This window comes from Cyprinodon tularosa, unplaced genomic scaffold (assembly GCF_016077235.1).
Source record: "Cyprinodon tularosa strain WSP-4 unplaced genomic scaffold, ASM1607723v1 ctg333, whole genome shotgun sequence".
NCBI lineage: Eukaryota > Metazoa > Chordata > Actinopteri > Cyprinodontiformes > Cyprinodontidae > Cyprinodon > Cyprinodon tularosa.
Genome location: NW_024039045.1, coordinates 425787 through 449856, shown reverse-complemented (window position 1 = coordinate 449856; position 24070 = coordinate 425787). Strand labels below are relative to the sequence as shown.

Genomic DNA, 24070 nt, shown 5'->3' with positions numbered 1-24070 from the left:
CTGGCTGGTTGGCATTCGTCTGACCTTCTCCACCAATATCTACCTCCACTGAGGTCTCTCAGTGCTTTAAAATGTTCTTTTATGTTTAGTAGTGCTATGTCATGTGTAGTTAAAACAAGTTTGTATTATAAAACCGGACATTGTCAGTAATCAAAAAACTATTTTGACAGTGGCTGCTAAAGAACTCAAGAATCAAGAGCAGTTCGAGTAATTGGTTAATTACATATGCAAATCTTACAGAAGGTGAAGAAAAACAGATTTAATATTAATATAATATAATAATACAATAGATAAGATAGCTCTGTTTGTTCATGTTTGACATGATCTGTTTGAATCATGTCTGTTCTGTAAGGAAACGGGATCTTTAGAATCTTGGAAAAAATGAATATCAGGATGCATTTGCTAACATGTATGTGTGAAGAACAGAGGCTGGAACAAAATACAACCAAGACAGGTCAGTGACGTTAGAGCATTTTTTAGAGTTCTGATCTTCAAAAAAAAAAAATAAAAAATGCAATCATTGTGAACATCATGGCAAAACTAAAAAATGGAAATGGTAGTGTGATGGTCAGTTATTGTTTCACATCGGATCTGTTTTTTTTAGGCATGTTAGCTTAAAAGCTTTTATATATTTACTTGGGTCATCGTCATCTAATAATGCCATATGTTTGATCAAATGAAACATTATGTGTGCCAAAAAAAAATGGAAATGTGTAACAGAGTACATATTTTTTACAGCTTTCTTTTCAATTGTCAAACCTTTTTAGATCCAAAATAACTCATATAATTCTGTTCTTCTCTACAGGATGTCAGGTTTACGACTACGGCTAGGAGGGTGACAGAAATTTACTCCTGCTTCTTTAGAAAACAACTAATCTATACACCAACTCGGGAAAAGCTCAGAAGTGTTATGCAGCCTAATCTTGATTTGATTAAGAAAATTGAAAAAATCCCTGAATATGTACTGTACTTCAGATACGGTGAGACGTCCTCATTAAAGCCAGGTTTGTTTTCAAGAGCTTTGGCTAACATTGATAAGTCATGTGAACATATAACATCTTCCTAAAGAATTCTCATTCATTCTTTAATCTATGTTTTTTTGAAAGTCTTGAGCATTTTTAAAGAGATTTTATGAGATAAAACAAACAAACAAAAAAGTAAATAAGAAAGACTAAACATTTCTCACACTTATATCTCTGGAGACTAATCCACAATGCTAATTTGGTGTTAAATGCTGGAAAACCTAAGTTTGCACAATTTCCAATTCTGACTCCAGGGGCAAAGGATGATCTGCCTAAAAAGTAGCTTTCCAAGTCATCAATGTATTAATGTGAACCACTGCCAGAAAAAAACGCCTAATTTTCAAACACCAAAGCTGTTTGATAAAGCAACTTGAACTGGAAGAGCTTAAAAAAGGAATAAAGGGAATAGAGTTAGTTACCTGGTATAGGTTTTTATTTTTATTTTACATGGCAATTAATAAACAACAAAAGATCCACTTATTCACTTCACATTATTCACTGGCATATATATATATATATATATATATATATATATATATATATATATATATATATATATATATATATATATATATATATATATATATATATATATATATATATATATATATATATATATATATATATATATATATATATACATCTCCATTAAAACCATAGTTATATAATTTACTCAAATAATTTATTGTGCACTGTGTGAAAAACAAACCTGCTGCATAGACCTGCATGACCTACATATATTTCGATTCATAAAATTTTTTCAAAAACATTTTTAATAAAGTTAAATAATATCATATTCATTTGAATGTTTAATCATTCTTTGGTAAATTACTTTGTCTAAAAGTTTTGAAAAACAAGTTAGTAGGGAAATGGGGCGATAAATGATTAAAGATCAATGATCACAAGATTTAAACAATGGGATAACTTTGGCAACCTTAAAATCAGCAGTAATACATCCAATTTTTACTGTCAATGTAAAGAGTTACATATATGGAGTCAGAACTTCTTTAATAAACATAGCACTTATTTATCATTTATCATTAAACCGACAAGCAGTTCCATAAGGTTTACACAGAGTGAAGTCCCCATCCACAAATATTGAGGCGAATTTTACACAGGCCTTTTTCATTTTAAGTAACTGATTCCTAGTTCTACATACAAAATAAAAAATAAAAAAATCATTTGCAGATTAAGAAAACTGATCATTTTAAAGGTGCAGTAGGAGATCTTTTATAATGCATTTAAACCATGTGGCTTGAAGATCTCTCCACAGTCACTTAGCAAGCAGTGAAATAGAAGGTCTGGAAGTGAAACTAAAATAAATGTTTCCCGCTACAGTGAGAAATCAATGAATAACCCCCAGCGATCACAAAAGACAGTCCGTTGTACACGATTGGTTCCATGACATGTCAATCATGGTCGTCTGCTTGTCCCACACCCCGTGCGCGTACCCTGACACATGAACGGATCAAGCCCCAATGCTCATGCAGGACGCCATGGCTGGAAGTTAGCCATTGTTTTGAATGTCAGATCATTCTGGCTTAAACATGTATATAAATGTACTCTTTATCAGACTATTGTCGCAAAAGTTAGAACATTTCTATTAAAAGAAAAAATCCTGTTTTAAAATCTGTCTTTTTTTCCATTATTTTATGCAGGCCAGTTTTCACTTATGTCATTTTAGCCATTATGTTGCATCACATCAAAAACAACAAATTAGTAGCTTTCATAAATGTTTGAATGATTTCTGATAGGATGAGTAATGAGCTTTGCAAATCTCAGGTAAGACCCCCGTTTTTAGGTTTCTATCATGGTAGGAATAGATAAAATTATTTTTTTTTTGTCTGAAAGCTTTGTAGTAATCTTTGTTAACTTAAATGTTAGTGCCTTTAAGGTACTTCACTTTATCCAAAATAGCAGTTTTGTCCTTTTGAGCAAAGAAACTTAACCGCAATTGGTCTTATACAGTTCTTCCATAAAAAGAAAAGAAAAATGTAAGTAAAACTAAAGAAAAACATGTGCATTGATGAATTTTCTTTTTTTCTTTTTAAAGCCTGGAAGAAAGCTCATGGAAAGAAGTTTTCCTTTACAAAAGAGGGTGGAAGTCAAGAAAGAGCCCTCTGATGTCCAAGATACAGCAGAGGGTTGGCTATTTCATCACATTTTATCTAAATAAAATAACTCCCTGTTAAAAAAAAAGCTTATTTGTCTACATACACACCAAATGTTTGTCCTGCATATCCATATATATCCATATAGCAGTGGAAAGAATATTTCCATTCCATGAAGTGCAGCAATGATCACATGAAATACATTGATATGGAAGTTTACAGCATTTCAAGACAAATATATATGGGGTAAATATGCACTATTTTGGTTTGGTGTTATCAGTGTGATGCAAAGTCTGTGACTGAGATTTTTTTAAACAGTCCAGCAGTCTGGTGGTGGTGGGGAAGAAGGTATTGCAGAATCTGCTGGACCTGCAGCGGATGCTGTGAAGCCTCTTAGCAGAGGGCAGCAGGGAGAACAGTCCATGGTGGGGGTGTGAGGGGTCACTGATCATGTTACAGGCTCAGGACACTCAGCCCTGGGATGAGATGTCTTAAAGGAGGGAAGAGGAGCCCCAATGATCTTCACTGCTGTTCTAACCACTATTCTCACTTTCTTCCAGTCTGAGTCGCTGCAGCCTCCACACCAAATAGTGAGACAGCTGGTCAGAGCGCTCCCTATGGCGCTTCTGTAGAAGTTCGTGAGGATGGGTGGGGGCAGGTGGGGTCTCCTCATCCTCCGTAGGAAGTACAAGCCCTTCTGTGCCCTTTTGACCAGTGAGGTGGTGTTTACAGTCCAGGTGAGGGTGTCTGTGATGCACACCCAGGAATTTGGTGCTACTGACCACTTCTGCAGCTGAGCTGTTAATGAGTACTGGAAGGATGTTATGCCGTTCTTCCTGAAGTCAAAAATGATCTCCTTCGTATTCTCCATGTTCAGGATCAAGGCTGTTATCTCTGCTCCAGTCAACCAGCTGTTCCACCCTCTTTCTGTATTATTGCTTGTTGTCGTCTCTGATCAGGCCCACCACAGTGGTGTCGTCTGCAAACTTCACAATGAGATTGGTTGTGAACCTTGGGACGCAGTAGTGTGTTATCAGAGTGAACAGCAGGGGGCTCAGGACGCAGCCCTGACGGGAGCCTGTGCTTGGGGTGATGACATCAGAGGTGTTCTTTCCAACCCTGGCTGACTGAGGTCTGTTTGTGACGAAGCCTAGCAGCCAATTGCAAAGGTGTATATTGAAGCCCAGCTGTTCCAGTTTACCTATCAGATGCTGTGGAATGATGGTGTTGAAAGCTGAACTGAAGCCCAGGAAATGCATCCAGTTGAGTTTTTTGAGACAGGTTAAATTGATGGTATTCTAATCTGTTGAAAAGCATGACTTGATCAGACAGTGATTAGCAGCAATTGGATTGGAACCCATGCAGAGTTTCTGAGGTGGTTTTTAGATGCTTTCAAGTATGTAGATTTTAGGTACTCATACTTCCTTTTATATTTGTATGTTATGGTATGTTACACTCACCTGCCACTTTATTAGGTACACCTACCCAACCAGTTGTTAATGCAATTTTCTAATCAGCCAATCACATGGCAGAAACCCAGCGCATTCATGCATGTAAACATGGTCAAGATGATCTAGTGTAGTTCAAATCGAGCAACAGAATGAGGTGTTTTAAGTGACTTTAAATGTGTATGTTTGTCTATTTCATATAGGCTGGTTGGAGTATTTCAGAAGCTGCTCATCTGTTGGGATTTTTAAACACTGTTTAAGAAACAACCATTTCTAGAATTTAATGAGAATGATCCAAAAAAGAAGATATCCAGTGAGCTGCAGTTCTGTGGGCATAAATACCTTGTTGATGCCGAAGGTCATAGGATAATGCCCAGACTGAGTGTAACCGCTCTTTATAACCAAGGGTATGCAGAGGAGCATCTCTGAATTCCCAACATATCGAATTTTGAGGTGAATGGGCTGCAGCAGCAGAATAACACACAGTTTTTCACTTTTGTCAGCTACAAACAGGATGCAGAGGCTGCAACTGGCACACACTCACCAAAATTGGACAATATATTATTGCAAAAACGTTGCCTGGTCTGATGATTCTCGATTTCTGCTGCAACATGCGGATGGTAAGGTCAGAATTTGGCGTCAATGCATCCTGTTTTGTAAAAAACAGTTCAGACCGGTGGTGTCGTAATGGTGTGGGGGATATTTTCTTGTCAGACTTGGGGCCCCTTAGTACCAATAGACCATTGTGTCAACTCCACAGAGTACCTGAATATAGTTGCGGACCAGGTCCCTCCCTTTATAACCACAGTGTACCCTTCTTCTGAGGCTGACTTCCAGCATGATAGCCCTCCTAGTCATAAAGCGTGAATCATCTCCAAGTGGTTTCATTAATAAAACAATGAATGCACTGCACTGAAATGGCCTCCACATTCACTAGATCGCAATCATGTGGGGCACCCATGGGATGTGGTGGGATTTGCATAATCAATGTGCAGCCAACAAGTATGCAGCATCTGGGTGCAGCTGTCATGTCAATAACAACCAATCTCTTTGAGGAAAATGTCCAGTACCATGCCAAGATGGATTAAGGCAGTTTTAAGGGCAAAAGGGGCCTACCTAATAAAGTGAGTGGTGAGTTACATTACATTTTTCAACCTGGAGAAAAAAAAAAACGCAGTCAGAAAGTTTTATTGACATGAAGAAAGTCTGTGAAGCTAAGACCCTGCACAAAGTGTTAGTGTTGAATACAGTAGATGTGCGTGAACGGGTAGATCTGGGTTAGGGGGCTCTTTCGCCCCCAGGCTCTCACCCTGCTGGTGGAATGAAGGCTGAAAAATGATGGAAGCGATAGGGAGAAAAGATGAATAAAGGTGGTGAAGGGGTGTAGGAGGTTTGCAGTTTGACTGGAAGGTGAGGGCATCATTTGATTTAGAGCTTTAAATGTAGAGACTTATATGATGATTTGCTCAGGTCAGAGTGTTGACCTGTGCAATTAGGCTGGAGCCTGAGCTTACAAGGAAGCGCTTGTAGGCAAGTATTAGTGTTTTTGTTAAATTTACACCTGTGCCTCCTTTATATGTGGTGTCCTGACTCTCATTTATTGTCAGCACAGGGATAGGCCTCAAAAATAATTCTCGGGTAGAAACAGAGAAAAGAAAGTATGTGCAAACAAAGCAATGTAACTTCCAGTTGTACACAATGACTTAATGCTGGCTAGAGTAAAAAACCCTCTTTTTCATTTAACAAAAAACAAAAACAAACACAGTTTAAGTGTATTGAATGAGCATTTAATTGAGTATGGTGTTTAAAAGAAGTCAAGAAAATCTTAAAGTAACTGCATATTTTTATTGTATTAATCAAAAAAATCTGACATGACATTTCACAAAGACCCAGGAATATTACAGTACACCACATCAACTTTGGCCTTTCACCTCAGACTTTCAGACTACAGACCTCCCTACACACACCACTGTACCTTTGCCATTATATAGAGCTCTGTTGTCCACAAAAACAGTCAGACAGAAGATGCAAATCGAGTTCAAGTGAACATTTTACACTCTCACACAGACACACACAGTCAGTCATACAAACACAAAAGCTTCTGGTTGTGAGCTTTTGGAAATCGCTGCATCACATAGAATGGGATATATAAGGAAGTTTTAGAAGAGAGGGCTTTTAGAACAACAAAGGACTTTAGTTGGATAGTGTCTCCAGGAAAAAAATATTTCCCATTGGCTGTAAGGTACCAGAAAATGCCAAAAACAAGTAAATGCCAGAAGAACATGACCACTAAAAAAAGTAAATCTACAAGTATAAGGAAAACAAAAGAATTCAAAACCTCTCAGCTTATCTTTCCATATAAATACGTAGGAATAAAACTGTGCTTTCTTTACCTCTCTCTCTCTTGCCACCATGTCATTGTCAAATGCATCAGCTACGAACATTAGTCATGCAAGTTCAAACACAAAACAACAGCTGGCTGAAAAGGGATACTCACGCATGTTTGACACCACTGCTGCTTTAATATTGGTGTAAGTATTTAGCTGAACTGGCTCCACGGACCTCAAAGATGCACTTTAGATTTATGTAATGCACCAATCAGCCACATTCTTAATCGATTAAAGTCTGCTTTTTTAGCCATTCAAAGTTAGTCTTGACCCCTACCAAATGGTATCAAAATGCTGAGTGTCCCTAGGTATAGGCATTGTCATTCATTTTAATTGGAAGAGTTAATTACACATCTAAAAAAAAGGGCATATAAATAACAATGACACTGATATAATACATCTACAATCCCCACAATAGACCCAGGTTGTGCTGCCTTGCTTTTTAACTGGGATGAATGTACAAAGTTAAAATAATTTCATTAGAATCATGTTATTTGGTGGTAGCAGCACAAAACAAAACAGATGATACATAAAAGATTTCATAACTGTAAAACATAAAAGCACAATTTCATCTAAAATACCCACCTGTTTCTTTCTTGCATACAGAATATGATATACCAAAGTACCACAGAAAAGCTCATCATCTGAGCCTGTTCAGGCAAAGAACACAAGGGGACAGGCTACACACACCATGTTAGCATGAACAACCAACACATGTTGGCTCTCTATACAAATGAAACATCTATAGACTAAGACATCAAAAAGGAAGACCTTAAAGTCCTAACTGTCCTTTAACTAGAGTTGAGATCCTTAATTAAGCTGCAATTAATGATCTAATTGACTGAAACTCTACATAAATAGTTATTACAAACAGTGTGAGATTTTTCTCTCTCTTTTGCTAAACAATGCAATGTGGGAAGTTCAATGTGCTAACCAATAAACCTCATAGTCACTTAATTGCCTGCAGGTCTATGTATCACTAACAATGTAGGGTTGTAAAGTAAATGTAATAGTTGTTGTAGATTATTTCTGAAATGTCTTTACATACTCTGCAATGCCACTCCAAGCTATGTACCCTTATTTGACTCCATGTTGCATTTTCAAATTATTATGTTATTATTATTCATTTATATATTTGACTGTTTCTTCCTGCTTTGATTGTTTTCTGAAAACATCTTAGCACTCTTGTATTTCAATGCAATATGACATTTTGTCCCTCCTTTTTTCGAGTGGTTTTAATGCAATATAACAACCAGAGGCCGGTTATGAATTGCTCCTAACTAGGATGAAATGCACTGATTGTAGTAAATATTTTAAGCAGAGATGCACAAAGGAATCATCTGGTGATCTCTACTCATATTTTCTGCTTGACCAGCCCAGCTTTATTAATCAGTTGGTGTAAAAAAAAATAAAAAATCTCTCATTGAATGCACAATACTAAATCAGTCTTTAATGTAGAAGCTGTTACTAAATGAAGAAAAACCAACTTTCCTTAGTGTTGAAAACTGAAAGGGAACCACAAAAAGTATCAAACGCTAATAAATATATATTTTTAAAAGACTCAACATGCCGAGAGTTGTCTGTTGGGAAATTGCTTCCAATAACTTTTAGTGAAATGCTAATTGTGAGTTTGTTCCTAAGGTGCTTAAAATAGTTAAAAATGTCATCAATGTATTCATTTCAGGTCCCTCTAAAAGAAAACGTTACAACCCCATTGTACAGTGACCACTCTCTCACACAGTATGATTTAATTAAGCTGCTGTTTGCAGAAGGTTTGAAATAACAATATTTAAATATTGGTTATTATAATTCTTTAGGATTGCTTCCACTATAGGAAGCTTTAAAAATAACTATTGTTTTCTGGGGCCATTATTACTCCCATTTTTACCAGGGTAGAAAGTATCATAGAAATAGACCCTGATGAGGAGGCAGTGATTTTATATTGAGTTTAGTGAAAGGGGAGTACTCAGTTTTTCTGTGACTGATATTTTTGAACGTTCACCTTATTAAACATTATAATGTAAATTATTATAACTGTAGACTATTCCTAGTTAAAATGATACATGTCTTATATATCCTGTTAACTTTAACCACAAATGATCGTACTGTACAACCACCAAGTGATTTTGGGGCGGGGGGGTGGGGGGGGGGGGGGGGGGGAAATCCATTTGAGGCAGTATTTTTCTTTTTTTTTACTATTAATTCTCAGTGGAACAGATAAAGTTAACTATAACTACCATGGATTCCTATCTTCAGGACATGTCTGGTCTCTGATGGGCAGGTCTCTGCTATTTTTCATTAAATATTTGTGGATAAAAAATAAAAATGCCTAGACTCTTGGGTTTGCGAAAACACCAGGTGGTAATGACAGCTGGCTGTATTTATTTTCTGCATATCATTTTAAAATGTGAAACATCTATGCCTTGTGATGTACTTTATATTGCCTTCATAAAGGTTATAAAATGTTGCCCCTGTGACTGACCAACTTGTTAAATTTGTATTGCTAAAAATCGAGCTTTTAATTCTGAGTTGGAAACAGCTATCGCCCACAGCCATGAGGAAAACCTTCACTGATACCCCTTAAGTTCAATTGTGGAATTTCGTAAATAAAGCTGAAATGAAGATTGTAGTAAAAATATGTTTTCAAATAAAAGGTTCTGGGTAAGTTGTTCTTGGTTTTGTAATCTAAACACAACTTTGAACAAAAATAGGCATTGGCAAAAATTCTTGCAGATCAAAGCTTTACAAATCAGTAATCAAACAGAAAAACCTGAGAAGTGCATCACTCGTTTGAGTCAGTCGAATATGCCGACGCACTTCAATGTGCCAATGAAAGCAGCTCCAAAAAAAATAAAAACCAACCAAACCCAACAACACTTTCACAACAAATGATGTGCTCTACAGGTGCTGGCATATCTTTATGGGTCCATTGTGTGATTTACACCAAGGACGAGTAACGATCCTGGATAGGGGGCCACAGATGTTCATCGAATACTCAGGTTGCTACAAATGTTAATGAAACATGCATGCACATTTAAACACATTTATTGTTTCTCAGTTGAAGACTACACTTTTGCATCGTGTTCCAGTTGTCACCATTATCATTCTGTCCACATTTAAGTCACTTAAGGAAATATTATACCTTGAGGAGAGATTATCCAAACCTTTGGGACTGTTAATGAGTGGTGTTGTCCAGAGAGCAATGATCCACAAACCATTAAAGTGGTTTAGATGGCTTGTAGGAAAAGCTTTAGACTTGTGTCAGTTTATTGCCTCATAACGCTGTGTTTCCATTCGAGTATTTTCTAGTACAATTGACTATCCTAGTGAAGCAGTGTAAAGGGATCGTGCAGAATCAGTATGGGCAGTAAGGCAGCACATGCAGGGAGCTGGTCACGAGGAGGAGGAATCATGGGAATGGTGTACCATATAGTGGTGGCATCCATAGATAAATAAACACAATACAGGAGGTGTTGTGTGTGCGTGTGTGTGCATGTCTTTAGGTGTGTATTTGCATGAGTGAACACCTCCATGAGTATCTGGTGTCTGAGTTACTATTTTTCATTCTCCTCCTTCACGCTTTTATCTGTCTCTTTTCGTCATTAGTCCCCTGCACTGCGCGGTGCCCGAGGGCTTCGTTTCCCATCATGGGTCCTGCGGTTTCTCCCCTTTCTTATCTCCTGGAAATGCTTCCACTTCTTACTGGATGGCCGAACAGCAGGACCCGAAGGCAGGATCTCCTTCCTTGGAGAAGGAAAACTCTTTGCACCCTGGTCAGCACTGGCATGCTTTCGTGCCCAAACTTGCTCACAGATTTGGTCGACAGTGCTGAGGTTAGGGTGGTCCACCAGCTGCATGAAATCCCGGTACCAAAACTTTTGATTGGTTAGTGAGGAACCACCTGCGCTGCGAGGATCTAGCCGTACAGGAGCGTCAGAGTGTAGTTTGGAGACAGAAGATGTTGATGGTACTACTTCTAGAGTGATGCCCAGTAATGTCTGTGTGAATCCGTGCTCCATAGCATGGCACTGGTAGACTCCAGCATCCCTCTTTAGGACCCGGCGAATTAGGAGGCCTCTTTCTGTATGGAGGATGCGCTCATCAAGACGTACCTAAGGGCAACAAGTATACTTCAGTTCAGCTCTCAGTGTTTTAAGGTTTCAGCACATTGTATCAGTAACTTCTGATCTACTTTTTTGGATTTTATGTAACAGACCAACAAAAATTAGCATACATTTCTAAATGGGAGGAAAATGATGAATGGCTGTGAAACATTTAATGACTGAAAAAAACAAAGAGTGTGATGAATTTGTATTAAATCCATTTGTTTTGACATTAGTTGCTGCAATGAAAGCAGAGGTTATACCTTCTATTATTTATGTTACCTTGTGTTATTAAGACTTAGCTTAAAACTTTATCGATAAAACTTGTATAACGCTTCTATTTATTTACATTCTCTCTTCTGGAGGGGATGATACGCTGATCTTTGGTTTTCAATATCTCTACATTCTCTCTCTATAGAAGACAAATTGGATCCTTTGTGTTTAACCTTCCAACTGGACACCACTGAAGGAGCTATTGCTGCAAATGATTGTATACTGTTTTCCACACTTAATGCAATCAACCATTTTTTTTAACCGACTAAAGTAACAAATTAACCTTGCTAATAGCATTTTATTCTAAATGAGAAATTAAAATGTATGTAACTTATTTTCAATCTTTCGACACGCATTGATTTAACAGATTATATCTATGGATACAAATTCAATCCATTTAAACTACCATAAGATATTATTTGGAGCAATTGGCACCAAGCAAAAAGCAAAAATTGAATCTTCACCTTTGTATTTGTGGATAGAGAAATTCTTGTCCATTCATCTTTGGTCAATAGCTTAATGCCAGATTTGTTGAAGTGAGCAGCAAACTTAGATTTTCCCTCAAATTATCAATTGGATTCAGTTCTGGACTTCAAATCATTCTAATACATAAATATGGTTTATTCTCAATCTCTATGTTGTGGCTGGCTTTACATCTAGGCTCATGAGCTCTGCAAGCTTCTCTAACCTGCAGAAAGAAAAATGTATCCACAAAATGATGCTGCCACCACCATGGTTTAAAAAAAAAAGGAACTCCTTTTCTTTCCATTTCATATTCATTACTATTTGAAGGTCTATCAATTACAGCTCTGACAAAATACAATAAAATGGCTGGTTGAAACTTAGCAAAATGTAAAAAAGGTACATATATATACCATTGGTCTCATATTTGCATATTATTTTGAAAATAAAACAAATGACCATCTTTTTCTGAACAACTTTTTTAAATAATGCACTTATAAAACCCAATTTTGTCAGTACCCTTTGGTTGGTCAGTTAGTTATAGTTTATAGACACCATGGGAGATTAATCCTACTTACCAGAAAACAAAAGGATAGATCAAAAGTTAATAAATGGCATAATTTCGTGATTAGAAAACATTATTATGACTTCAGGCAGCATCAATACTATATTTTATAGTCCTCATCCTTCCCCTCTCACCTCTTCTCGGGGGTTTTGTGGATGTTTCTGGTAGGTCCAGGTGACTTTGGCCTGAAGGGATTTGGGAATACACTCCAAAAAAGTGCTGCTTCCCTCAACTCCATACAGGGTCTTCTCTGCAACATGGTGCTTGTGGTGGTCTGAAGGGGGCAGCAGAGACACACATATTACAGGTTCACTTAATATCATAAAAGAAAACAATACCTCGTAAGCATGAAAATATCCTTACATTGGCCTATGTGTTGAAAAGGACATTTGAGAAAAAAAAAAAAAAAAAAAAAACTTTTACCTGTATGACAGTTCATGTGAAGAAAAAAGACTATTACTTTTATAAGAGCTTCCTTTCCATTATTTCCTATCAGTGAGAAGAATTGTTAATATATTTTAACAACTAATGTCTTTACAGTACTTGATTACACCCACTGCTCTTAAACTTCAGCTAAAATAACTGGAAAAAGAAAGACAGGCTCAGCAAAGGAGGCTAAAACCCCAGATGCGCTGGTATGCCGCTTAAAGGGGAAACAATTGTGTGCAACCTGATAAACAGACAGATCTGCACGTTGGGGCCAGTCCAGTCACATCAAGACAATTACACTGACCTTCATTAGTTTAACTTGGTACGTGGCTCTCTTGCCACATGATGTAATCGTATTACCCAGGAGCTCTTTCAGCTGGAGTGATTAGCCTGATTTAATTGTATTGCAGAAACACAGATATAGGCAGAATGCTTGCTTTGTTGTCTAGAAGGACAAATGTCAACAGAGGTCAATTATTTTTTCACTGCCTTTGTCTACGAGGACAGTAAGACATCAAATGCAAAAATGTTTCACGCGTCAAAGCAGGATCAGGAATGGCTTTCCTCCCTAGATGTGGAGCTCTTCAGACTAACACCTGTTATATTCAATAGTATGTTCTTTTTGTGACAAAATAATACATTAATAAACAAGGTTTAACAAGGTCTTATGTCAGAAAATCTCATAATATCACAACACAATGATCCTTTTAATTTATTAAAGTGAAGTTTCATTTTACAAATCTCTGCATAGTTACTTCAAGGGAAAGAGAATAGCTCTTTACAGCATAAACTAATAAAACTGCTCTACAGCAGTGTTCTGAATTAACTAAATGAATATGCACACTCATCCTTCTCATCAAAACATGTAAATAAACGCAGCTGCTTTAGTAATCCATAATAAAACGTGATGTAAGCAAAGAGAACAGGAGAGAAGTAAGCAGATGGTGCAAAATAGCAACATTGGCGCATACTAAATGGTAAATAAATGTCAGTCTTGAAAGGTGAACGTTTATTTTTTAAATCTAAATTTTATAATATATGAACTGATGGTTGGTTTCGATTGGAGATGCAAACTGAGCAAATAATGGTTTGGGATAAACTATGTATGTTATTTGTTTATTTGCTTATTTTTCTATTTTTTAAATTTTTTTTTTTGACCTGGCTGGACTCACCTTAATGCAAGTTGTTGTTAAGGGGAAACTTGAACAACCTTGCTTGTCTGATTGGCAAGCAACATTCAGCTATTTAAACTTTAAAGAAGCCCACATCATTGTTAAAATATCTCTGGGATAAATGTTTGAGAAGGCATAAGAAAAAAAGATTAGCATAACTGGCTAACCATAACTGCAAACCACAATAAAGTTGGTATCTGGTTTGGTCATTTTTGGCATCTAAAGGGCTATTTTAATTCTTTTAGACTGGGATTGCATTTAATAAAATACACATTCAAACATCAAAAAGTTGGACTCATCTAACTTGAACCAGGTGAGTTTAAACTAAACAATGATTTTAAATTTAAAATCAGTTTTCTTCCTTAAGATGATAATCTTGGAACTTAGAAAAAGCACATCAAAACAAGATGTATGAACTCTTAAAATTCCCTGAGCTAAACATTCTACACACAGTTTTTTTAAAAAAAACAAAAAAACAACGTTTTTAGTCAAAGCTTTATTCTATTTGGGAAAACAAAAAAGATTGCTAAAATCTGAGCCCATCATTCAGTGTATTCTGTTTGGAAGCTCTGTGAATTATTAAACCTTCAGCATTCAGTATTATAAGTGTTGTAACCTTACCTCCTGAGCAAAGGGTGTTAGGGTCTCCATTCCTCACATCCTGTCGACGGAAACGTCTGAAAGGAAAAAAACATTCTGGTTGCAGCAATTTATTGACTTTTTTCATGTTTCTCTCCATACTTGTGTCATGGACTTGTCACAGACCTCTTTGTATTTGGCAGATAGCGAGTACAAGAAGTTCCGTCCCAAGCGCAGTACGGGTCTCGGGCCAGGCAGCACTCAGCACAGGCCTTCCCATAAACGCTGCAGCGGTGAAGAGGGACTTGGGCAATTCCTGTGTCCGAGCCGACATACAGCTGTTGCTGTAAAAACAAGCAAAGACAAGTTGGATATTTTTGACAGAAAAGCCTGAAGACAGTTTTGCCTCTCAGGGTTAAAAAGGCTAGACCTGTTGTGGGTCATAAATCAAATGGGTTAGTTGTCTGTAACAGTGATAATTTAAGATGCCTTCAGGTAATTTGAGGTGCACTCTCTATAACTGTTCAGATTTAGTAGGGCTTTAGAGAGCTCTCTTTTTTTCCTGTTTGTTTTTTTCCAACATATAATCCGAGGTTGTCAGCTTATGAGCTTATTTTTCATTATTATTTATCAGTACCGTATATATTATTTTCATATTCACTTTACACATTAAACAGCCATTCAAATGTTTTCATTTTTTTATTATTATCAAACCAAACTTACCCTTTTGGAGGAGATCTGCATGTTGATGACAGATGAGGCATCCTACAGTAAAGGAAGGAAGAACGGACATTTGTACATTTGAAATAGATTTTTAAAAATCCCATTCTGTAGTAGTCTGTTTTATTTCTTTAGGTAAAATAAACTCTTGCAGAGAGTAAGGTTCTAAAAATGTCCTGTATTAGTAAAAATATTAGGTGACTAAACAAGCTGAAAATTCAAACATAAAGTTTTAAACGTCTATATTTAAAATTATATACACCCTGTAATAGCAAAACCATTGAAAGTAACCTTTGTTTTCTCAGTGACGCAGTCAAATGTAACTTAGTTTTTTATTTAATTTCCATTCATTGGATGTGTAGCATTATAGGTCTAATTTGTTGGGAAAATAACTAGATGTACATAAAACGCTTAACTGCTGGGACGGAGAGTTCCCTTAAAATTTTAACAGCCTCTTTATTGTGGAGTAGATGAGCACTCACAAAGTATACTAATGATATGTAGACAAGTGAGATTTTCTGCTGCTTCCTATCCCTACTGGTTGATTTTAAACTATCACTGCACAGCTTCAAGTATTCTGCATCTAAATCAACCTTTGACCTGACTAATCCTCCACATTTATCAAATAATAATATTAACATTCACCTTATCAACGTGTAAGTGAAAACTGCTGTAGTGTTGTCACTGTGTAATAAATGGTGTAATATCTTGTAGAATAAATCCAGAACAACTTTTAACTTCATTTTGACTTTGGGGTTATTCTTTCTCTATAGATAAAAACTATCATGAAATAAAAGTATGACTATAGTTGAAAGTACGCTGGGGAAAATAAACCCACCATTCAGATGAACTGAATTAAGATGACAGCTTAGGTTAAGTGAAACCATGAAATAAAAAATAGATGTCCCCTTTAATGCACAAGATATTAAACATTTCTATTGAATTCTTACTTTGAAGACCTCCAGCTCTTCCAGTAAAAGTTCTTCCATGTTGTTCCAGCTCTCCTTGGGAACACTGATCACCTTTAATACTGTTCCTTTGTCTGAAATACCACATGAAATGATCTTAACATCATTTTCACCTTAGTTAAAAATAAATGTAAAGCAAAGAATAAGCTGTTACCTGTTCCGATGAACATTACATCATACTGTCCATCAGCAGCGTTGACTCTGTCCACCACGATCTGTGTGAAGCTGTAGTCTACATTGGTTCTAACAAAAACAGGTCGTCGACTCATTGGGTACACGGGGTTGTACATCAGAGGGTGGTGACGGGCAAACTGGATCACATCATCCGGGAAACCCTTCGTGGACTCAAAGCTCCCAAATGTCTTACTGGGACACTAATGGAAGGAAAGGAGAGCCTGGATTTCATTCCTAGAAATATTTTGCAACAACTTGAAACATAAAAAAAATATGTTTATATAACTTCATCAATTCCATAGAAACCTATTTTTAGTGTAGCTTTATTCAAGTGGGAAAAAACAAAACTCAAGTTGCACTAAACTCCGGTAGTGCCCCAGTGAGGTCATTATGGTGTGAGGGTTGTCAAGGACTTGGAAGAGAATTACTCCAGGTCAGAGTCCAGCTTCTCTCTTTAATTAAAATTCCAGTCCAGGATTTTTCTCCATACTTAGGGGCACTTTAGCACCTTTGGACAACTTAGCTTAAAACTAATTAGGTTATTGCTTCTGTGCTTTTATTTGAAGAAACTTGACACATTACGCTGGTACAGCTTAACTACTGCACAAGCCTTGATTAAGGTTCTGCATCTAAAATCCAAAGAAACAAAATTAATTTTTGCATAGGCCTAGATAAGCTTGTCTTTTGGTTACATTGAACAAGTTTAGATCTTTAGTATATAGAAAAAACTCTGACTAAAGAGGGCTATTTGGAAAAAAAAAAGCTCAGAATAGCTTTTTCACTCAACAGAAGTACATCTTTGATTTGTTGATCAGTCTATCATGTAAATTCAACCCTTATCAGCATTTTTATTCTCTTCTTTCTCTCTTAGAATATGGGAGCAATCAAACTGCAGTTATGAAATAACTGCTATTTCTTCAGGCAACTGGGAGAAAAGATAAGAATCAATTGAGCATCTTTTTTTAATATTAATAACTTGTTTAATTTAATCACAATATCTATGATTGATAAATATATGCAATGTGTCAGAGTCTAATATCTGTTAGCTAGTAAGCATGATATTTAAAGGTATAGTGGAGGATGCTCTTTTTCCAGGTGGATCATCAAAATAAGTGGTCCTCCTAATTGTCAATCATCTGGTGATGTGTTTACGTAAGGCCGTCCTACGTGCTCATCCCCATATTCACTCACCGGTGAGGTGGAAATCTTCTTTTGGATAGTAAGCTTGTATGAGTGATACAAACAGCAACGTTTAAACAGAGTGTGCACGCGGAGAAATGGGCTTGTGCACGCTCTCGCACACGTTTGATAAGCAATCCCTTTCCTGAGTGAGTACAGGGTTGTGGATGTGCTTTTATTTTTTAAAGTGGAGAGGTCTTTTCAAAAATTAGCAAAAATCCTCCACTATACCTTTAAGTAAAGCAGATGTGCGTCAGCCAGAAGACTAGGCTGCAAAAATCTACAGTCGGAGTGAATAATGACAATTTAAAAAAAGCTGAGACAAAAAAAAGACTGGATTAGAAACTATTTTTTTCTGAAAACTACAGGGGGAATAAAAGGAAGGAAAAAAAATCTAAAGCTCAACTCTAAAAACATTTTAAATGTTTGATCTGTATTAATCCAAAATATAATTTCAGACTTTTGATACATCTTTAAATCAGTGTCTAAGTGTTTCTGCACATCCTTACATATTTAGAGTCACATATTTAGAGTCAAAGCTGGAAAAAGAAAATATTGTGTAATTTATCCTTTCCATGTGAGTTTGCTGCAGCAGTTTTTTTAAGTGCAAAGAAAAGAAAGGTATTCAGAAATGCTTGAACTGCTATAGAACACGGGGATGATAGTATGCTAACCTATAAGAACACAATTTGCAACGTCATAAATGACAAAGAATTGCATTTAACTCGTTGGAATTTATTATCTTAATAAACTCTGGATGTTTTTACTGTGTCTCCGTTGTTTTGTCATTGCGGTTATTAACATACCATTCCTGGGCGAGGATAGGGTACTTTTCCCTGGAACGGGACCCATTGGTAGTTAGGCCCCTCTTTGTGTGCAAATGGCCCCAGGAAGGCCCTCCGGATGTCATTCATAGAGTAAAGACACACAGCTGAGCCTTTAAATACACTGCTGCTGGGGGGACAAGAGGAGCAAGGTTAGATACAACAAACACATTCATATCCTACATCCACTTGGTTTCCTTGCCATTCGCTTTCTCTAATGCACATATTCACACACTCTCTTGCGCATAAGCAAACATGCACATGTGACTAAACTCTGACCTGGAAGTAGAGAAGACGGTGTACACCAGAGGGTTCTTTCTGTCCCTTGTCTGCAGCAAGAACACGTCCCCTGAGGACAGACACACACAGACAGTCGGGTCAGGTGGCAGTAGCCCAAAGGTCGAAGGTTGGAAAAAAGATAAACAAAGCCCTATGGACATGTCTAACCACTTTAAAGAGACATTTCGCTGATTAGTGGGGGTCATGACATGAAACAGAATCCAGTGCAGCTTAATGCGGATGTCAGCAAACCCAATTTTAACTTTTAAACAAAAATGTCTTATAGCATTACTTTTTAGATACCACAAGAAAGTTTACAACCTATTGTGGTCCATTTTTTGGAAGATATCTTTACCAGATAATCAGCACAGTTTTGCAGCAATGACCTTTCCACTTCTTGGCCTCAGGTAGAATCCTAAACTAATCATCAAGATAAGAGACACATCTTTCACATGGAGAAATGTGAATGACAGGTGTAGCCTAAGGTAAGGTTACGGTTTCAACAAAGTCTTCCACTTAGTTAACCTTTCACTTCGTCATGAGATGAACAAAAAGGCAGATCATATTATAGCCCACAGAAAGTTTCAGACTCTTTATCAGCAGCATCTTAAAGCAGCTGGGAAAACCGCATGACGAAAAAAGGCCTGAGAAAAATATTACATAATTAAAGTCTTAAAACAGAAAAGTGAATTTTGTTGGAAAATATAAAAAACTGTCAATTAAACGAAAATCAATTTTGGTAGCCCACTGCTGGTTAAATTAACAAATTTAAGCAGCTTGGATGTTATTATTTGTTATTTTCACAGAAGATAATGTTACACATTATAAACATGTTTTCATGGATTTTATTATGAATCAATATATTGACTCTAATATACCTAAATAAATTATTTGAGTTAAAATTAATTAAAAGTTGCTGGTAAGCACTTAAAAAAAACGATTGTAAAATAGTGGTTTGAAAAGTTTATAAAGGAAGGTTATTTATAGAAACGATCAATAACTTAACAGATGTTGTGGACATCCATCTGATAAATTCAATTTTTACATGTTTTTACTGGAATCTTTAAAATATATGAACATCAGCCTAATTTGAACTCAAATTTCAGATATATCCCAAATGCTTCTTTCAGATCAATGCATTTTGTAAGATAACCTGTTTTAATATCTAAATCTGTCAGAGTATAAATAGTGTTGACCTTATATGCAACACTATAGAAATTAAATAAAGTTCAGGAAATCTGGAATTTAATATTTCATTTGGTAAATCAGGTGAGGGACTTTTATATAATTTAACCTACATACATATCTTTTCGGAATGGAATAAATGACTCAATAAAGTCTAAACCACATTATGTAAAAAACGTATTGCACCTTATTCTAATTACGAAATACTCCAACAAAATTTTATTAAAGAAAATGTTGCTTTGAAAAGTTAAAAGGGCTTAATTTTGAAGATTTTGAAGCCTTTCTAAATTGTTTTGACCTCTTTCTGTTTCAGGAAATATCAAGCGAAATTATTGGAAGATACACATACAAGCACCATTAGCATTGCTGTAATTTTAATAGGCTCGTTTTAAATTGTCTGGATTTTTACTGTAGGCTTTATGATATTATGGATTATAAAGTCTGCAAGCTGAAAGGAAATCTGCAATTAGCATTACCCTTCCTGGTGGATATATCAGATTTTCCTAACGTCTCAGTTTACATCACCAGAAAGTTTTTCTGGGTAGAAATAAAGAGGTAAGGGTTGGAAAAGCATCCAGTTTCCCCTGCCTTATTTTAGCTTTTCACAAAGATATATGAATAAACAGTTCTCTAAATTGTACCACAGATTGAGTCAGAAAAGTAAACAGAAAATATGTTTCATTCCCTCTCATGTTTTTTTTTTCTTACATTAATTGCAAATCGAAGGGAAATAAGCTGAGGCAATAAAAAGCAGGACCAGCTCCTCATGATTAAATTAACATGCTGCAAGTTTTATTTGAGTTTCCTGGATAACCTGAACTCTACATATTTTGTATGTTATATCATGCATAGCGAGGAAAGAACCAGGATTTTTAGTTTAATTTTGATATTTTAGTCCAGACTTTGTGCACAGTGGACTTACGCAGCTCATCGAAGTACGTGTCACTGCCATCAGCTCCTGGTACCGAGCAAATCAGACGGGTCTTCAGGAATGTTGTCCACTTGTTCACCAGACTTCTCTGTCCACCCATGTCATTCTGACAAAATAAAAACCTTAGTCATGATCTGACCTTTACATAAGAGTTTCCAAACCCAATGTCTCATATTGTTTTATAATTATTGAGCTATCTCTTACCCTGCATAACTGTCCGATTCTGGAGTAAGTAGACTTCCCCAAACCCTGAGCTTCAACCGCTGTCTCCCGGAAGAAGAAAAAGATCTTATCATCATCTGGATTTTCACTCTCAGGGACCCAAAAGGAGCCGACAAACTTTGGTTCTGGTTGGAAGATTGAAAGAAAAATAAATACAGTGTCAGTCATCACAGCACGTTATCTCACGGGGGTGCTTGATGCTTATTAGCGAAACAACCAAAAGGACACACACCACTGAGCCAGCGTGAGTCATGTTGTTCGGTGCGAATGGAGGGACGTTTCCCCAGACTCCTGAAGATGGTGAAGTCTCGTCCCATTAAGTCTGTGGCTACACCTGCATATAGCTCATCCCCTGGGAAACAGAAGTAATCATAAGTCTACACAGTGCTTGCAAACATTTTCATACCACTTAAACTTCTTCACAGTTTGCCAAATTGCAACCACTGACCTAAAAAGTTTACAACAAGTAACAAGCACACAGCTCTCATTGCAGAAGTTGCGAAATGCAGCTCCAAGGACATAAGGTTTTCAAATAAAATTATGTTTCACTTAAATATACAGTATTAAAGTATTTCCCCAACAGCTTTGCATATAATGAAACTAAAGGTTTACATATTTTAGACTGAGCCAGATTGAATGGAGAGTGTTTGTAAGCAGGAATTTTTCTTTAGTTGGATGTAACTAGGCCTAAACTGTGACTAAACCATTCTAATCCAAATGTGCTTTAATATAAACCATTCTAGTACATTTCTCGAAGTGTTGTATTCCTGCTAAAAGATGAACCTCTAACTACAGCCAAAGTCTTTTAGCGTCTAAATGGTCTTTATTTCAAGTAAAAGGGGTGTTTATCTCAATTCATTTTCATTTAATCTCTGAGGATGAACCCACATGCACAGCATTAGCTGCCATCATGTTGTGTTAGTGTTCCACCTGTTATACATTAAGCTAGACTAAAAGATTAAGCTGCTTCCATGTGATTTTTTGGGTCCTAATTTCAGGACATCTATGCCACTGTGGGTTTATCTTGCTGCTATCACATTTGTGCATAACCAATATTTTCACCTGTCTACCTGATATTACCGTAGTTTTGTTAGATGGCCATGTTTTGTTTGGTTTGCACTGTACTCTTTCCATTTTCAGATTACCAATTAGCTACCATTATGTAAGATCCACAAAATCTGTCCTAACTCTGCTTTAACTTCTTCTTAACTTTCATCCTCACCTGCCTGGTATGTTACTTTGTGGCCAAAAAGCTTTTTGTTGGCAAAAGTTCAAAACTTTGACCACAAAATGTATGTTAAAAGTTAATTGACTTCTGAAAGCCATTAATTAAACTGTATGTATTAAGAAGTATAAACATTGATAGAGCTAAAACATAAATAACATCCAAATTTTTTAGATTTGTCTTCAATAAGTCTAAGAAGATTACATTTTTGTCTTGCATTTCATAAGTGTATTGTGTTGTTCTTGCACATTCATTCTTAAAATTGAAGGCCTACTTTGGGTTTTAGATCAACAAGTATGAGTTCTTAAGATCCTCTAGAAAACAAATTATAGATATGTTGATGACTAATGATATTTAGATCTATATTTATATCATATTTATATGGTATTTATATCATAATGTTTAAAGATATGAGATCATAACTTAGAACAAGGAAAATACAAATGCATTGGTTAATAGTGATGTTTGTATTGTTACGGTAACACGTGTTAACAGAGTTTTCAGGAATGTTAGTAAACTAAAAATGTATGTTTCTGCTTAGTGGTTTTCTTTTTTTTGTCAAATACACAAATTTATATTTAAATTAATTGAGGTTTGTGGTTATAAAAAATCTTAAAACAAATGTTAAGGGTTAAATGTATCTCTTAAGGAACTTTAGTTACAGTCCAAAACAGTATTAGACAACAATAAAGGAATATTTAGTCACATAACGCACAATAAAAGAGTCAAATGAGTAATCGGTTTAGAATATTTGTATAGCTTCAGTTACCGATCAGCACAGAGGCGGCGGTATGTCGAGGATCATATGGACTCTTTCCTTTACCGTCCTCCACCTTAGAGGGGTCAATCTTAAACACATGGTCCTGATGGGGAAAATAAATTATTTTTTGTTATGGCAGGAAAGCATGCTGACCATCAAATAGTATATTTGAACTTTAATGAAGTGTATCAGCTTGTTGTGTTTGTTCTTTACCTCCATCCTGTGTCCCACCTCTACGAAAGCACAGGTAGGATGGAAGGCCCCGGTTCCACAGGCATACAGATGCGTACGGTTATAGTGGTGCACAATCTTCACATAGTTGACACAGTCAGACTAAAACAGACATACAGATTGTTCTCATTTTAATCATACAGTAGTTTAAATAGTGATGTTTCCTTAATTGCCAAAATGTTCACTATTAATGCTTCTTCTGATATCATGAACAACATTTATAAAGATTTTTTTTTTTTCACGGGGAGCTGTACTAGGTTGAAGTTGGACATTCTGTCCTTCGGCTTATTGATGCACATTCCTTGCATAGCTCCTCATGCTCTGTGCCTGTGACAACACGGCCAAGCTCTTAGATCAAACTCCAGCACACTGTTGTGACGCTCTTTGTGTCCTGGCTCAACACACACAAATGCCTGCAGTATGTTTTTTTTAGGAGTGTCCCCAGCTAACCACCAAAATGAACTAAACCAAAAATCCTTTGCTTAACAGATGAAGACTTTGGTTGATAAATAATATCAGTTCAAATTAAAAGGCAACAGCCTGGATTTCATAACGTTTAATGACACCTGGTACTTTGAAAACCACTCCATGTCATCTTTGGGGTCCCGTCTGCTACACATAAACAGCTTTCAGCATTTTGACCTCTGTCTGATCCTTCCTTTTTCCTATCCGATAGCGTGGTATTGACCCCAACACACATCGGTCCATCTCAGACTCGCGTTACAGTGAGCTTGTTCTCAGGGGACCACTAATAAATGACTTAGTGTACTCTAAGAGAATATGAGCTACATTAGCAATGCAGCCTAAGAACAGGGCACTCT

General features: G+C 36.4%; 1 protein-coding gene across 3 annotated transcripts in view; it reads right to left on the bottom strand.

Moving 5' to 3' along the window:
- Nucleotides 1–6406: 6406 nt before the first annotated feature.
- sema3b (sema domain, immunoglobulin domain (Ig), short basic domain, secreted, (semaphorin) 3B) overlaps nucleotides 6407–24070 on the bottom strand; it is a 98602-nt gene continuing 80938 nt past the window's right edge. For 2 of the 3 annotated variants that reach the window (XM_038294081.1, XM_038294082.1), the window contains exons 5-18: nucleotides 23232–23351; nucleotides 23028–23121; nucleotides 21266–21385; nucleotides 21016–21158; nucleotides 20803–20917; nucleotides 18696–18765; nucleotides 18399–18546; nucleotides 16394–16613; nucleotides 16222–16313; nucleotides 15275–15316; nucleotides 14738–14895; nucleotides 14594–14649; nucleotides 12506–12645; nucleotides 6407–11080 (exon numbers count right to left, since the gene is read on the bottom strand). In XM_038294081.1, the coding sequence (XP_038150009.1) occupies nucleotides 10571–11080; nucleotides 12506–12645; nucleotides 14594–14649; nucleotides 14738–14895; nucleotides 15275–15316; nucleotides 16222–16313; nucleotides 16394–16613; nucleotides 18399–18546; nucleotides 18696–18765; nucleotides 20803–20917; nucleotides 21016–21158; nucleotides 21266–21385; nucleotides 23028–23121; nucleotides 23232–23351 (2028 nt within the window). In that variant the 3' untranslated portion in view covers nucleotides 6407–10570. The remainder of the gene's footprint in view (nucleotides 11081–12505; nucleotides 12646–14593; nucleotides 14650–14737; nucleotides 14896–15274; nucleotides 15317–16221; nucleotides 16314–16393; nucleotides 16614–18398; nucleotides 18547–18695; nucleotides 18766–20802; nucleotides 20918–21015; nucleotides 21159–21265; nucleotides 21386–23027; nucleotides 23122–23231; nucleotides 23352–24070) is intronic. The other variant, XM_038294083.1, reaches the window with a different exon arrangement.